Source organism: Phacochoerus africanus, chromosome 5 (assembly GCF_016906955.1).
Source record: "Phacochoerus africanus isolate WHEZ1 chromosome 5, ROS_Pafr_v1, whole genome shotgun sequence".
NCBI classification, from domain to species: Eukaryota; Metazoa; Chordata; class Mammalia; order Artiodactyla; family Suidae; genus Phacochoerus; species Phacochoerus africanus.
Window position 1 is genome coordinate 107,641,487 of NC_062548.1, and position 16,460 is coordinate 107,657,946.

At 39.0% G+C, this 16,460-nt stretch overlaps 1 protein-coding gene across 3 annotated transcripts in view; it reads left to right on the forward strand.

Annotated features, from left to right (window-relative positions):
- HEATR5B (HEAT repeat containing 5B) overlaps positions 1–16,460 on the forward strand; it is a 129,494-nt gene that overhangs the window by 46,907 nt on the left and 66,127 nt on the right. For all 3 annotated transcript variants that reach the window (XM_047782280.1, XM_047782281.1, XM_047782282.1), the window contains 3 exons: positions 3,047–3,236; positions 6,033–6,202; positions 13,215–13,359. In XM_047782280.1, coding sequence (XP_047638236.1) covers positions 3,047–3,236; positions 6,033–6,202; positions 13,215–13,359 — 505 coding nt within the window. The remainder of the gene's footprint in view (positions 1–3,046; positions 3,237–6,032; positions 6,203–13,214; positions 13,360–16,460) is intronic.

Consider the following 16,460-nt stretch of genomic DNA (forward strand, 5'->3'; position numbering starts at 1 on the left):
CTAAGGGTCGAATAGGAGCTATAGCTGCCTGCGTACGCCACAGCCACAGAAACTTGGGATCCGAGCCACGTCTGCGACTTAGACCACAGCTCGCGGTAACACTGGATCCTTAACCCACTGAGTGAGGCCAGAGATCAAACCCATATCCTCATGGATACTAGTTGGATTCGTTTCCACTGCGCCACAATGGGAACTCCCATAATTTCTTTTTATTGTTTATTACTCTTTGTACATGTTTCCTCTTTTGTGTATTTCCTTACATTTGTTCATAGATAAAATTTCTTTTAATAACTGTCCTCCTCTCTCTACTTCTATACTCTAACCCGAGTACAGAGTCATTGGTTGAATCTTTAATTTCTTTTAATCTTGAATCTTTGAATTTCTTTTCTTCTTTCTCCTTAAATACTTTACACAAAAATAGATACACTTACAGTGAGAAGGAAGAGCCTCATGTGAAATATGAAGCTCTTGCCTCTCATTGTAGGTGTATCTGTTTAACACTTCACATTGATACACCTGAAAATATTGAGCATATGAATTCAGTAACATTCAACTCCTTGCTTTGTATTGGGTATTAGAAATTGGGCAAAGAGACAGGTTTAATTGCCATTACTGCCTGTCATCAGTTTGTTTATAAATGTGTTTTTTCACTGTTAGAAAAGGATGCAAAATCCATCAGAGACTTTTCAGTCTACCTGCAAGCTCAGTTTACCTTTGACTTTTTTTTTTTTTTTTTGTCTTTTTGCCATTTCTTGGGCCGCTCCTGCAGCATATGGAGGTTCCCAGGCTAGGGGTCTAATCGGAGCTGTAGCCGCCAGCCTACACCAGGGCCACAGCAATGCGGGATCCGAGCCGCGTCTGCGACCTACACCACAGCTCACGGCAACGCCGGATCGTTAACCCACTGAGCAAGGCCAGGGATCGAACCCGCAACCTCATGGTTCCTAGACAGATTCGTTAACCACTGCACCACGACAGGAACTTCTACCTTTGACTTCTTTTTCTTGGTTGCGCCTGTAGTGAAACTTCCCTGGGCCAGGGATTGAACCTACCCAGCCCAAGCTGCTGCAGCGACAATGCTGGATACTTAACCCGCTATGCCCCAGCGGGAACTCCTGCCTTTGACTTCTTGGTAAAGGTTTCTAGCTGTGTAAGTCCTCAGAGGACTACAAACAAAGATCAAATAATTTTAGAATTCCCTAGTATCCTAGTGGTTAAGGATCTGTCATTGTCACTACTGTGACACAGGTTCAATCCTTGGTCTGGGGAACTCCTGCATGCCACAAGTGTGGCCAAAAAAAAAAAAAAAGAAATCAAGTAATCTTGTCTCTTAAGAGGTGCTATGCTGCTTTCTTCTTTTATGTCAAAGAGTAGATGCTAGTTTTCTTTCCTTTGTCTTCACCTTTTTCTTAGCCCTCTCTTCTTCTTTGCAGTAATGGCAATCAAACTTTTCTCTTTGCCCAATATTTTCAGGTGTATCAGTATGAAGTGTTAAATAGATATACCTACAATGAGAGGCAAGGGCTTCATATTTCACATGGAGGTTCCCAGGCTGGGGGTCCAAAAGGAGCTGTAGCCACCAGCCTACACCACAGCCACAGCAATGCCAGATCTGAGCCACTTCTATGACGTACACCACAGCTCATGACAACGCCAGATCCTTAACCCCTGAGCAGGGCCAGGGATTGAACCTTTGTGGATACTAGTCAGGTTTGTTACCACTGAGGCACAATGAGAGCTCCCTTTTTTTTCCCAGTTTTCTACTGAACACTTAGTATAAATCCTGGGTGTTTTTTTTTTTTTTAAATACTTCTAGAATCTCCTTTGTGCCCTAATTACATTGCCTTAAAAATCCTTATGATAAAAGTTCCTACTGTGGCACAGTGGGTTAAGAATCTGACTGCAGCAGGTCACATTGTTGCAGAGGAAGGGGTTTGATCCTGGCCTGGCACGTTAGGTTAAAAGGATCTGCCATTGCTGCAGCTGTGGTGAAGATTGCACCTGTGGCTCAGATTCAGTCCCTAGCCTGGGAACTTCTGAGTTCCATATGCTGTGGGTGCGGCCATTAAAAAAAAATCCTTATGAGGAGTTCCCTTCATGGCTTAGTGGGTAAAGGAACATGACTAGGATCCATCAGGATGCAGGTTTGATCCCTGGCCTCGCTCAGGGGGTTAAGGATCCGGCATTGCTGTGAGGTGTGGTGTAGGTCACAAATGTGGCTCGGATCTGGCGTGGCTGTGGCTGTGGCTGTGGTCAGCACTACAACTCCAATTATACCCCTAGCCTGGGAACCTCCATGTGCTATGGGTAGGACCCTAAAAAGACAAAAAAGAAAAAAAAAATCCAGAGTTCCTGTCATGGCTCAGAGGAAACAAATCTGACTAGCATCCATAAGAACACAGGTTTCATCCCCGGCCTTGCTCAGTAGGTTAAGGATCTACCGTTGCCGTGAGCTGTGGTGTAGGTCGCAAATGTGGCTAGGGATCCTGCATTGCTGTGGCTGTGGTGTAGGCCAGCAGCTACAGCTCCAATTGGACCCCTAGCCTTGGAACCTCCATATGCTGCAGGTGTGGCCCCCCCCAAAAAAAATTCTTATGATAGTTTTATTAAAATACTATAGACCTCTGTAGGTATAGAACATTGGTATTGGTATGGTCATTGTTTTATTTCAGTCTAGTTCTTTAGCAAAACTCCACAATACTGGTGATAAAGATAGATTTAATGTCCATAGCATCCACTAAATCATATGCTTATTACATAAGTCATTCTTTTTTGGAATGGTGAAACACATGTACATTATAATAGAGGAAATGGGTTCATCGTTGCAACTTTTTTTTTTTCTGACACTCAAAGCCACATTGCAGAGGAACTTTAAACATAGTATTTGTATACCTGTCATTTTGGTTATTGGCCTCTGGTAGCTTACCATTTATTTCTTAATGTATTTTAAAATATTTCCAGATTATTAATTTAAAAATTTAAGTTAAAATATCAATTCAGTATACTTTATTACTTGCAACTAAAATAAATTTATATGTTATTCCAGACTTGGTCTCTTCATTCACTTGCTTTGATAGTGGATTCCAGTGGCCCAATGTATCGGAGCTATGTGGAGCCAACATTATCTCTAGTTCTTACCTTGCTGTTGACAGTTCCACCTTCACATACAGAAGTTCATCAGTGTTTGGGTAGATGCTTGGGTGCTATAATAACTACTGTTGGCCCTGAACTACAAGGTGAGTAAATTCACTTTAAACTAAAGAATTAGACAGATAATTACTGTCCTTCAGTTTCCTGAATATCACCATCATGGCACCTAAAGAAATCTTCTAATAATAATTACTATGTATTGAATGCTAGCAATTTACTCAACACCTGGAATTCTGCTTTTTACATGTACTATTTTATTTAATCCCTGCAACAAACCTGTGATATGAAAGTGCTTTTCGAAGTTTTGGGCAGAAGAAAAGTCTAAGTGAAATGATACTTGGAGCCCCATGACGTCAAAGATGAAAGTAGAGTTCCTTTAGCCTGGAGTGCCATCCATTTGTGTTCATGGACTTTAGCTTCCTTTTTTTTTTTTTAAACACTAAAGAAGATAATTTTATCTAGTTTTTCTCTGGAGAAGTAAGCTCAGAGAAGATAAGTAACCTGTCTAAAATTACTCAACTAAGGAATAGCAGATGTGTGATTCTAAGGCCCACATTCTTACCATGCACTTCCACTGAGTACTTCTATTAATGGTTAAACAGTCAGGTCAGAAAATTACTGTGAATACATGCAAAATATATACACCACTTTCAGAGGTTCCCTTTTTTCCCCCAACACTTATTAAAGCTTTCAGTGAATCAGTCTTTTTATGCATATTACCTCATTTAATTCTGACAACAATTCTGATAGAGATATTTCTCTCCATTTTACAGACTAAATACTGAGGCTGAGATAGGTTAACGTTCCTAGGGTTTTATATATATAGCCAGTGTGTAGTTGCAATTAGGAGGTAAAGCTCAGATAAATTTCCTTTGCCTGTATTCTTGACCACTATGCTACGTGGCCTCCATTAGGACAGATAATTGAAAAAACAAGGAAGTGAAAAAAGAAAAGATCTTAAGGAAGAATGCTAGGAGTATGGGTATTTATCAAGTGCTTTTTGATATGAGGATGAGGCAGTGTGTATTTCAAACTAGAATATGACTCTTGTGACTCTGATTTTCTTGTTTGGTTTCTGTATGTATGTAAAATTATTTTATTTTGCATTGGTAAAAATTTTATAGCACTTATGTTTGGCAATTAAGACATTTTTGTCTAGACAGTATAAAATACTGCAATTTATTTTTCCTATCTATGTAAAAATTGCTATTCATCTTATTAGGAAAATAGAATTTGACATTATATAATAGATGTGGTATAATTGTTTGAACAGAGAATCAGAGAATGAAGAATCTTCTGGCTCTTTCAAATACAAAAATGGTGGGTTTAAAAGATAGTCTAGTTTATCAGGAGATAAATATATAGCTAGCTAAATCTAAGAGAGATGTAGTATCATCATTCATAAACAGTTGTTTTGAAATCATTTCTATGGACTTTGCAAAATTTTTGTGTTCAAAACAATCTGAATAGTGATCAGAAAGATGGTTATTTATTTATCTATCTTAAAAGTGACTTCTTAAAAAATTGGTTTTTTGGCTGCAATTGCAGCTTGCAGAAGTTCCCAGGCCAGGAATCAAACCTGTGCCACAGAAGTGGCAACACTGGATCCTTACCCACTGAGCCCCAAGGAATTCCTCTGTTTTAAATTTCATTGACATGTACTTGACATACAGGATTATATTCATTTCATGTGTACAACTTGGTATTTCGACATTTGAATGTATTGTTACCATGTTAAGTCTAGTAATTGTGTTACCATATAAAGTTATTACAGTGTTGTTGATGATATTCCCTATGCTTTGCATTACATCCTTTAAAAAGTGACTTCCTTTTTAAGACTGTCAAGAAAAAGAATTTTGGGGGTGATTTTCTTAAAATGGGGTGGGGGGGTTCCCTTGGGGTGCTATGGGTTAAGGTTCTGTCATTGTCACTGTAGCAGCCTAGGTTGCTGCTGTGGTGAGGTTACAGACCCTGGCCCAGGAACTTCCACATGCCATGGGTGCAGCCAAAAAAAAAATCTAAATAGGCAGGCTAGGCAAGTTAACTATGGGCTGAGTCTGCTCAGATGCCTTTTGGTGTTTTATTTATTTATTTTTAACAGCCAATGAAATAAGAATAGTTTTTACATTTTTAAATGGTTATATACATACTTACATAATAGAGTAGATTTTGGCTCATGGCTAGAAAAATAAAAATATTTACTTCTGGCCTTTTAAGGAAGAGTTTGCTGACTCTTGTTCTGTAAGATTTTATTTGCTTTGTAAAGAGCTGTCAAAATATAAGGGGAGAAAAAGTAAGGGCATTTCTTAATAGTGAATTGGTTAAGCAATTGCAGTACCTAAGCTAATAATAGAGCAAACATACTGGTTAATGTAAATTCAACATAGTTATTCCTTTTCTTTATTTTTTATTTTTTTATTTTTTATTTTTTTGTCTTTTTGCTATTTCTTTGGGCCGCTCCCACGGCATATGGAGGTTCCCAGGCTAGGGGTCTAATCGGAGCTGTAGCCGCTGGCCTACACCAGAGCCACAGCAACGCAGGATCCAAGCCGTGTCTGCAACCTACACCACAGCTCACGGCAACGCCAGACCCTTAACCCACTGAGCAAGGCCAGGGATAGAACCCACAACCTCATGGTTCCTAGTTGGATTCGTTAACCACTGCACCACGATGGTAACCACTGCGCCACTACGAGAACTCCTGTTCCTTTTTTTTAAATTGAAGTATAGTCGATTTATAATGTTGTGTTCATTTCAGGAGTACTTTTTTTTTTTTTTTCTTAAGAAAAAGGGGTTATTTAGAAGATAATTATTTTCGAGGAATATTTTGGTGATACTAATTAAATCATTGTATTTTATGATTTCTTTTACTTTGCTCCTAGGAAATGGAGCAACAATTTCCACAATCCGTTCTTCTTGTTTGGTGGGTTGTGCAATAACCCAGGACCATTCAGATTCCCTCGTCCAGGCAGCTGCTATATCTTGCCTTCAGCAGCTTCACATGTTTGCACCTCGACACGTCAATCTATCTAGCCTCGTTCCTAGCCTTTGTGTAAGTATAAAGCCATTTCATTCATTGTTTTCTTTAGGGAGCCCCTAATTTGTTTTCCAAAACATCAGACTAGACCACAGCAACAACAACAACAACAAACTAAATTTCCTGGTTTATGCATTCTAGAGTTTCAGCTTCAGTAGTCATTTCATTGACTGTTCGTTTTATTCGCTGATTTTCTTTTTCACCTTTTAAGAAATGTTTTTTTAAAAAAGGAATAATCAACTGTGTATTTCTCAGCTAAGAATGCATCCTATTTTCAGTCTTTCCCAATCAGAATTTTATTTCCCAACATTTTCTTGGTGACTTTTAAGGATCTGTTGCTATCATCACAATTGTTAATTGATTCACTCAGCAAATAATTATTGAGAGCTTGCTATTGTCAGGAACCCTACAAAGTACTGGGGATACATTTGTGGGTGAGACAAAATGATGCCTCTGTCATTGTGGAGTTTATAGTTTACAAAGGAATATGGCCAACAGTGATTATTTATAAATAAGTGCTAGTAAAGGCTACAGGAGAGCATATAACAGGGGGACCTGTCATAACCCAGGTATTCAGAAAATATTTCCCCGAAAAAAAAGACATGTAAGGTGTGAACTGTAAGATAAGTAGAGGTTACTTTGGGGGAAAGTGTGATATTGCAGTAGACAGCACTTACTTTTAGGGAGAGAGTAAACTATGTGAGAGCCCCTGAGATGGGAAGGAGGGGATGCCTTTAAGGAACCATTTAGTCAGTGTGGTTAAGGCTGAGAGAGAAGGAGGGGAGGTGGGTCACAGAGGCACAGGATGAAGCTGGAAAGTTAGCCAAGTGAGAGAGCATGTAGACTTTCTAGATATATTAAAACTTCGGATTTTATTCTGCAGGTGATAGGGAACCACAGGGGAGTAACACAATCAGATTTGTACCTTTTCCATTTCAATCTTCCTGCCCAGTGGAGAATGGACTCTACAGGGTGGTAATTATGATGGTCTAAGGAGGGAGATGATAATGACTTCTCCAAGTTGGTAACAGTGGGAATGGGAAGAATAGATGGATTTGAGTGATGTTTAGGAGATAGGATGGATAGATTTTTGTTGATTCATTGGCTGTAAGGGAAAGGAAAGGATATGAGCCAGGTTTCTGACTTGAGCATATAGTAAGGAACTTCCTAAGACTGGCAACATTGGAATTGGAGAAGATCAGAAAGAAAAGATATCATTAATTCAGTTTTAGACATTTTGAGTAGTTAGTTTCATGGGCATGGAACTTGAAAATAATAAGTCTGGTTACAGAGGTAAACTTGGGAGACATGAGCATTTCAGTGTTAAGACTTAGGAGATGAGATGGAGAGAGAGTGCTGAATGAGGAACCCAGCCTATAAAATTTAGGAAAAGAGAAAGAGTCAGCAAAAAAATGGGAAGAGCAGTCAGAGAGATTAAAGGAAAAATAGAAGTTGTGGTGTTCACAAGCGCCAGGTGGAGTAGAGGAGTGGTCACCACATCAACTACTGTCAAGAGGTCAAATGGAATGACAGCTACAATGTGTCCTTGGACTTTTTGTCGTATTATGTCCTTAACAAGAGCCCATCTGGTAGACTGGTATAAATGGAAGCCCAAATACATTGGGTTAAAGACAGAATATGAGCAGCAACTTGCTTCCAGAGGTTTGACTGTAAGGGAGAGGACAGAGGACAATAGGTCAAGGGGGTGATGAGATCAAAAGAGACACTTAATTCTCCTTCAATAGTGAGATGGAGGGAGGAGGATGGGAGAGTTAAAGGTGTAGGACAGAGAGGGAATAATTAATCATCTAGCGTTTCCATTGGGATCGTTTCCAGGACAAAAGAGGGAGATACCTCTTCTAGTGCAACTTGAAGAAAGGTGGAGAGGATTAGTGCAAACACAGATGGGTTTATGGATTTGGTGGCTGTTTCCAGGCTAGGGGTCGAATCAGAGCTGTAGCTGCCTACACCACATCTCCTGGCAATGCCATATCCTCAACCCACTGAGAGAGGCCAGGGATCGAACTCATGTCCTCATGGATACTAGTCAGGTTGGTTACTGTTGAGCCATGACAGGAACTCCCTGTGCTTTCTTAAATAAAAAGGAAGATCAAGTTCTGTGAGTGAGGGAGCAAAGAGGAGGGCCAGAAGTTTGATAAGACTGGGATGTGAGAGACTGAATTAACTGTAGAAATAGAGTCTGTGCTAGTTCCAAGGGTTCAGTAGAGGTTAGTGATCCTCTGGCTCCAACGTGTAATTTATGATGGTATCAGTTTACCTAGTTGTGAGATTTTTCTCTAACACCTGTAAACATCTTGAGTGCAGCCGTAGAACAGTAGAGGTACTTTGATACATTCATAGTTGGACTTTGGCCAAGCAGATTCACTTAAATAACAGCACAATGGGGTCGGGAACAATCTAATTAACCAGATAGTGCTGCAGGGATGGATTGTGCAATTTCATTTGGATGAGGGAGGGAGGCAAAGACAGGAGGAGGCTGATATATAGGGGGAAAGAAGGGCACTATAGATATAACCATGGGAGGATATTGGTGTGGAAGGGGAAGAGGAGGTTTTTCCAGAATGAGGTAAAGGAACTGAAAGGCCAAGATCTTAGGTATTAGATCTCGTGTGGTATTTTCAGCTTTACTTAACAAGATGTGCTCCTTTCACTGTAGACCAGGTGGAACTGAATCAGTCCCAGACTATCAAGGAGTTTGAGTCTGCCACAGGGCAGAAACCAGATGCACCTGAAATGTTTACAGAGAAACAGTTAACTGATAGTATACATTAGATTGCATTCTACAACAAGATATGCACCGTCCTGCCAAAAGCCATGGCCTAATACCAAAGTTCTGAGGGCACAGATGGCTTTTCTTGAGCAAAGTAAACTTGATACATGTTACGGATATGATAGGCAACTGATAAATGTGATGAAGATGCAGACACACACTCCTCAGGTTGTCTGGTTTTTCTTTTTTTTCTTCTTAAATGTGATTATACTCTGGAGGTTGACTTTATAAGATGGAACAAATTTAAGAAGTTCTGGTAAAGTAATAATATGAAATTCTTTATCTTGATGGAAGTTACCAGTAAGCCACAGGGAACACAATGAGTTTCCTATGTGTTAACACAAGATAATGTCTTCCAAATTGTTTTGGCAGAATGTCAAGGGTTTTATTACAAGGCATGTTGGACCACTTTCCTGAACCTCTTCTAAAAAACTGAATAGTGAGATTGAACACAACCGATGGGAAGGAGATGACATATCAGATAAGGATAAGAAAGAGACCCAGTTAAGTGGCTGACTTGTTTCCACATTGCCAAATGCCCTTCAAGCTGTTTTCATTACCAGGTCTTTTGACACTCTCTAAAAAATAGTTTGCACATGGATTCATCCAAATTAGTGAAATTGCTTCTGATTTTTGTAAATTTCATGTTCATTTCTACTCAGTCATTGCCACCAGGAGTGGCCATATTATGTGATATCACATGTAATACCTAACACAGATTAAATGTGATTTTTTTTCAGCGAATATACTGAGGTGATTTCACCTTAGTATATTTGCTGAAAAAAATTACTCTTTAGTAAATGATATAAAAGTACTAAAATGTGTATTTCAAAATGCATTTTTTTTTTTAAATTCAAAATACATTTTTGAAAGAACAACCAAGGAGTTCCTATTGTGGCTCAGCGGTAACAAACTTGACTAGTATCCATGAGGACGAAGGTTCCACCCCTGGCTCTGCTCAGTGGATTAAGGATCTGGCATTGCTGTGAGCTTCAGTGTAGGTCTCAGACTCGCCTCAGATCTGGCATTGCTGCGGCTGTGGTATAGGCTGGCAGCTCCAGCTCCAATTTGACCCTAGCCTGGGAATTTCCATAAGTTGTTGGTGTGGCCCTAAAAAGAAAGAAAAAAAAAATGAAAGACAGCCACCATTCTGAATTATTGTTATTTCCCTTTTCTTAAGTGGGTGCTTTCTATACCATGTGACCTCAGTTGTTCTCCTGTCCAGATTTATTTCACTTGGGCATTTATGTCATCTGGGAAAACTGTAAGAGATGTCACTGTGAGAAAGACTTGAATTGAATGCCTGTGTCATCTCTGCCAGAGTAGGGCTATCTAGTTGCCCAGGATATAAGTATATGGCAAGCATAAGAAGGAATAGGATGATGTGCAGTGTAAAATATCAGGGTTTCTTACAGGAAGGTAAAGGTCTCATGTAGGAGCAAGCAGCACAGTGTTCCTAAGGTTTGTGGCATGGAAGAATAAAAAGAAGCTTCTTTGGGAAACAACGAAGCATAACCTACAAAAGTTGAAAATATGCACATATTATAACCCAGCAATCCCACTGTAAAGTAAATACCTGACAAATGTGCATGCATGTGTGTGTCAAAAAACATGTACAGGAATGTTAACTGTTTGGGTTATTCATATTAGACAAAAAACAGAAAACAACATAAATGTCCACCAATTAGCAGAGTGGATAAATAGTGATGTAAATCTTCCGTAGACTATTACACAACAATAAAAATGAATGAACTACTGTTACCTGCAGTCACATGGAGGAATCTCACAGATATATTGCTAAGAAACCAGACGCAGAAGAGAACACCCTACGTGATTCCACTTGTATAAAATTCAAGAGCAAAGCTGAGCCATGAGTGTAGTGATGAATGTCACAATAGATGGTGATTATATCTGAGGGGCTAGGAATGGGCATGAAGCCACATATTTTTATCAAATGTAGTATGTTTAATTCCTGACATTTTGTGGGTTCTACCAGAAAGTGTTAACCAAATACAACTCCATTATTACCTGGTTTACAGTGGCTGCAAGACACCATCAGTGATAATTTGCATCTTTAATATCAGGTGTTAAAATGAAGGTGGAGGTGGGGAAGCCCACCTTAGAGTCATTGAAATTGAGTTTTTGAAAACACTTTCGTAAACCTTAAAAAGTTTTATTTCTTTCACTTGATACTGCTAATCAGCCTTTGTTGAGGATATTTCTTAGCTACAATTCTATTAATTATAAGTAGTTTTTATGGTGTTCTGCTTCCTGTATATTTAATCCTTTGATTTTGCGACAGTTGTGTAAGGTGGGTAGAGTGGACGCCATCCCCATTGTAGAGATATAAAGGCAGAAACTCTGAGAGACTTGTTCTTCCTATCCCATATGACTATGCTTAACCTTTCTAATTATAGGATGTTTGAAAGTTCCAAAATGTCTTTATTTTCAGGAAAGAAGTGAAAGAAAACATTTTGTTGAAAAAAATCTGACCCTGTCAGGTCTTCTCAGTTATATTTTCTTTTTTTAATACTTGGTATAATTTCATGAACTGTGAATTTTATGCAAAACTAAAAGTTATAAATGCCATTAACAGCATAAAAATACATTATCTAGCATTGTGAAGGGGTAATGTATTCCACATAATAATTTCCCCCTCTATTATATCTGGATAGGATTCTTTCTAAAATGTATTACTCACTTCTTGCTTAAAATGCAGCATATGGAACATAATTTAGTGTTTCCTTGATGAGTCAGATTTTTACTAACATTGATAAAGCTGATACTTACTGAGCAGTTACCATGTATCTGCTCACTGCCCACTGTTCTAAGTAAACTACCTGTATTATTTATTTTATTGTATTCTATTGTATTTTACTTCACTTCACTTTATGGCGGCACCTGAAGTATATGGAAGTTCCCAAGATCAGGGTTGAATCAGATCTGCAGATATTGGCCTACGCCACAGCAATGCGGGATCCGGGCCGCATCTGCAGCCTACACTACAGCTCATGGCAACACTGGATCCTTAACCCACTGAGCGAGGCCAGGGGTCAGACCCTCATCCTCATGGATAATAGTTGGATTGGTAGCCTGCTGAGCCATAATGGGAACCCCCACATACCTTTTTAAATTATTTTGTTTTCGCTATATTCCTTTGAAAAATTACTATCCCCATTTTACATATGAGGAAACAAGGCACAGAGAGGTTAAATAACTGGCTAACATCACAAAGGAGTAAGTGGCAGAGCCAAGAGTCAAACTCAGTCTGGCAGCCTGAGCCTGAGCTCTTAATTATTATGCAGTGCTGCATCTTATACTTTACTTCATGTATCAGAGTCTTTCAAGAACTTTTGAGGTTAAAAAAAATTCTATACCGAAAGGATCCGTTTTCAGATGTTTATGTTTGCTTGATTTTGTTTATTTTATGTATTTTTTATTATTTTAATATATACTTTCTGCCCCCTAACTTTTCACTCACTACAGTTAGTCTTTATGCCCTTAAGAAAAATTTCCTTAACAGGAGTTTCTCTTTTGGCTGAGTAGATTAAGGACCCCATGTTATCTCTGTGAGGATGCAGGTTTGATTCCTGACCTGGCTCAGTGAGTTAAGTATTGGGCATTGGGATCTGGTGTTGCCTCAACTGCACCTCTAATTCGACCTCTAACCCAGGAACTTGCGTATGCTGCAGGTACAGCCCTTAAAAAAAAAAAAAAAAAAAAATTCCATGACATGAAGTTCCCACTATGGCAGTGTGTTAAGAATCCGACTACAGCAGCTGATTGTTGTGGAGGCACAGATTCACTCCCTGGCCCAGTGCAGTGGGTTAAAGTATCCAGCATTGCTACAGTTGCAGCTGGGATTGATTTCTGGACTTAGGAACTTCCACATGCCATGAATGCTGCCATTTCAAAGAAAAAAATGTTTTTCCATGACAGTTTAGTAGGGCCATGTATAAAAATAAGATGTGCAAAAGAGCCTTCTAGATTTGTAAGTATATTATATGATCTTCAGTGCCCAAGTCTAGGGGCAGTTATTTTATAGTGTACTAAAATATTCTTTGTATGTTTTATTGGTATTACTATTTTTTTTGAAAAGGCCATTATTTGACTGTATTTTAAACAACTGAGGTGGTTAAATGAAGAGCCTCTTCACAAATAAGATGTTAATGTATATTCATTAGGCAAATGAGATTCCATCTTTTATTTTAAGTCTAAAATTGTTATGGTTTACAGGTTCACTTATGTAGCTCCCATTTGTTACTTCGACGAGCCGCTGTGGCATGTCTCCGGCAGCTTGCACAAAGAGAAGCGGCTGAAGTATGTGAATATGCCATGAGCCTAGCAAAAAATGCAGGAGACAAAGAGAGCAGTGGTGCTAGTAAGTTATGTTATTGGTCAATGTTCTTTTTGTTCAAATATTTTAACATTTCAAATGAGTATTACATAATTTTGTTTTGCATTGAAAGATGGTAAAATTTTCTTATTCTTTTAAATTAAATAAAACTGTTATCACTTTTTAAATTTCTGTTGTAGTTTTCTTGGTAATTTTACATTTTTACCTTTTTAAAAATTTCATAGCTTAAACATTTTTTTTAGCATTTAGTATCAGATACTTCTCATCCCATCCTTTGAGGATGATTTAGCTATGTAAGCAATGCCTAACTCTAGGGAAATTCCCTTGTATCAGTAATAGGCTTCTTAAAAGAGAAATGATCTCTTTTGGAGGTGCCTGAAACTTTTTTGACAGAAGTTAAAATTTTTTGATATAACTTTTCCTTGAAGAAGATAATACCAAAGTAATCAGTAAAACTAGGCAAATGTCAGTAGATGTTTGGGTAGTGAAAGGTCAATCTTTACTTTCTTCAGTTCTTTTTGCTTTTTGGAGGGTTTTAAATATAGCTTCAATTTGTAGCTGGTCTTCTGGTTCTAGGGGTAGGTGGTTTGGGGACTTTTTCAGAGCTTAATTGACAGAGATATTTCCCCTACTGTGAGAGAAAATTTTTATGTATAATAACTCCCTAATGCATAGAAGTTGCTTGGGTACTGAGAAGCAACATACTACAATAACTTCAATTTTTGTATAATGTAATAAGAGCTCTCTTAAAAAGCATGCTGTATTATAGGATGTAAAAGAAGTTTATTATAAAAGTTTAACAGTAGGGAGTTCCCGTTGTGGCGCAGTGGTTAATGAATCTGATTAGGAACCATGAGGTTGCGGGTTCGGTCCCTGCCCTTGCTCAGTGGGTTAACGATCCGGCGTTGCCGTGAGCTGTGGTGTAGGTTGCAGGCGCGGCTTGGATCCCGCATTGCTGTGGCTCTGGCGTAGGCCGGTGGCTACAGCTCCGATTCAACCCCTAGCCTGGGAACCCCCATATGCCGCGGGAGCGGTCCAAGAAATAGCAACAACAACAACAACAACAACAACAAAAAAAAGTTTAACAGTAAACATTACTACTTTTTGGAGAGAAGATAGCAACAAAAGTAGTTATAAAATTCTTCTGAATCACATAAAATTTCAAAACTCCTACATGTCAATCACCATAATCAAAATCGAAAAAGACAAAACTAAGAAAAGGAAAAATATTTTCAAAATGTTTATTTATTAAAATGTGTACATTTATAATTTAATATTTTTAAAGCTTTTAAAATTAGTGTGCCAGGAAGCCTAAGACCACCCCCAGGTTTGATAATTCACTAGGACTTAGCATATAGTCACACTTAGGGCCAAGGTTTATTACAGCAAAAGGATACAAAGCAAAATCAGCAAAGGAAGAAGGTACATGGAATGAGATCCAGAGCAAACCAGGCACAAGCTCCCGAGAGTCCACTCCCCATGGAGTCGCACAGGATGTGCTTATTTCCCCAACAAGGAGTTATGACAACACATGTGAAACGCTGTCGGCCAGTGAAGCTTGCCAGACACTCAGTGCCCAAGAATTTTACTGGGAGGTGCTCAGATAGGCATGGTCTGCTGAGCATGTAGCAAAGGTACAACTCTTAGAAGGAAAGAAGATATTCACCATAAACCATATTATTGGTTCAGATGATTTAGGCACAGTAAACCACTTTTATCAGGAAAAGATGAGATCCTTCCTGAAAGCCAATTCCCAGATGCAAGCTAAGGGCTAACCAAAATATCAAGCCTGAATAGGGTGGTCTCAGGCCTGCCCATGGTAACTCCTTTATGCATCTATAGAAATCAGGAGAGCACACAAAAGATGTTTTATTAAAGAAGAAATACTGACATATGAAATATCTTTACCCTCTAGTGATTGAATAGTTGTATATTAATAGAATCATCAGATAGCATTTTTTTAATAAAATTGACCGAGATTAAAAAAAATGATTTTAACCAGTGTTGGGGGAGGTATGAATAAAAGAGAAATTTCTTATGCTGCTAGTAGAAATGTAAAGTTATACAAATTTTCTGGAGGATTTTTGGTTACTAGAGTTTTCAAACTGCTTCCCATTTGATTTTGGAGTTCCCATTTTAGGAGTTCATCCTCAATGGTTAATCAATTAATGTGCTCTTAATTCAGTGATTTGCTTTGCAACCATGAAAATTCATGTTGTAGAGGTATTATTCTTGATACAGGAGAATATTCACTGTGTAGTCCTACTGAAAAATAGACTTCTATGACTAGTCTGTCTGTATGTCATGTTCCTTCCTTGGAACCTTCTCTTTGCCTACTATCTTTGAATTCTCCTCACTGTGGCTATTTTTTGCAAACCTCCTCTTGTTCTGTCTTTGGAGTGACCCAGTTGAAAAGCCACTTCTCAGAGTTCCTCTTGTGACCCAGCAGTAGCGAACCCGACTAGAATCCATGAGGACCTGGGTTGGATCCCTGGCTCCGCTCAGTGGGTTAAGGATCTGGTGTTGCTGTGAGTGGTGGTGTAGGTCTCAGACGTGGCTTGGATCCCATGCAGCTGTGGCATAAGCCAGCAGCTGTATCTCTGATTTGACCCCTAGCCTGGGGACTTCTATATGCTGTGCGTGTGGCCCTCAATAGCCAAAACCAAAGAAACCAACCAACAAAAAGCCAATTCTCAGCCTCCATCCCTGTGTCTTACTCCCTTCAAGGTTGAAAGGGATTTAGATTTGAAGAAGCATAATAGTAGTCATTCTTAAAGGCTACCAGTTGTTCTACTCCTCTGTTTATAGGAATAAAAAGATTTGGAGTTCCCATTGTGGTTTAGCGGTTAACAAACCCGACTAGCATCCGTGAGGAGTTCAGTTTGATCCCCGGCCGCACTAAGTGGGTTAAGGATCAGGCGTTGCGGTGAGCTGTGGTGTAGGTTGCAGACTCGGCTCGTATCCTGAGTTGCTATGGCTGTTGGATAGGCTGGCAGCTGTAGCTCCCATTCAACCCCTAGCCTCGGAACCTCCATATGCCACAGGAACGGCCATAAAAAGACAAAAAAAAAAAGAATAAAGAGATTTTTCAGATAAAATAAGAAATTTACCAACTATTGCATAAC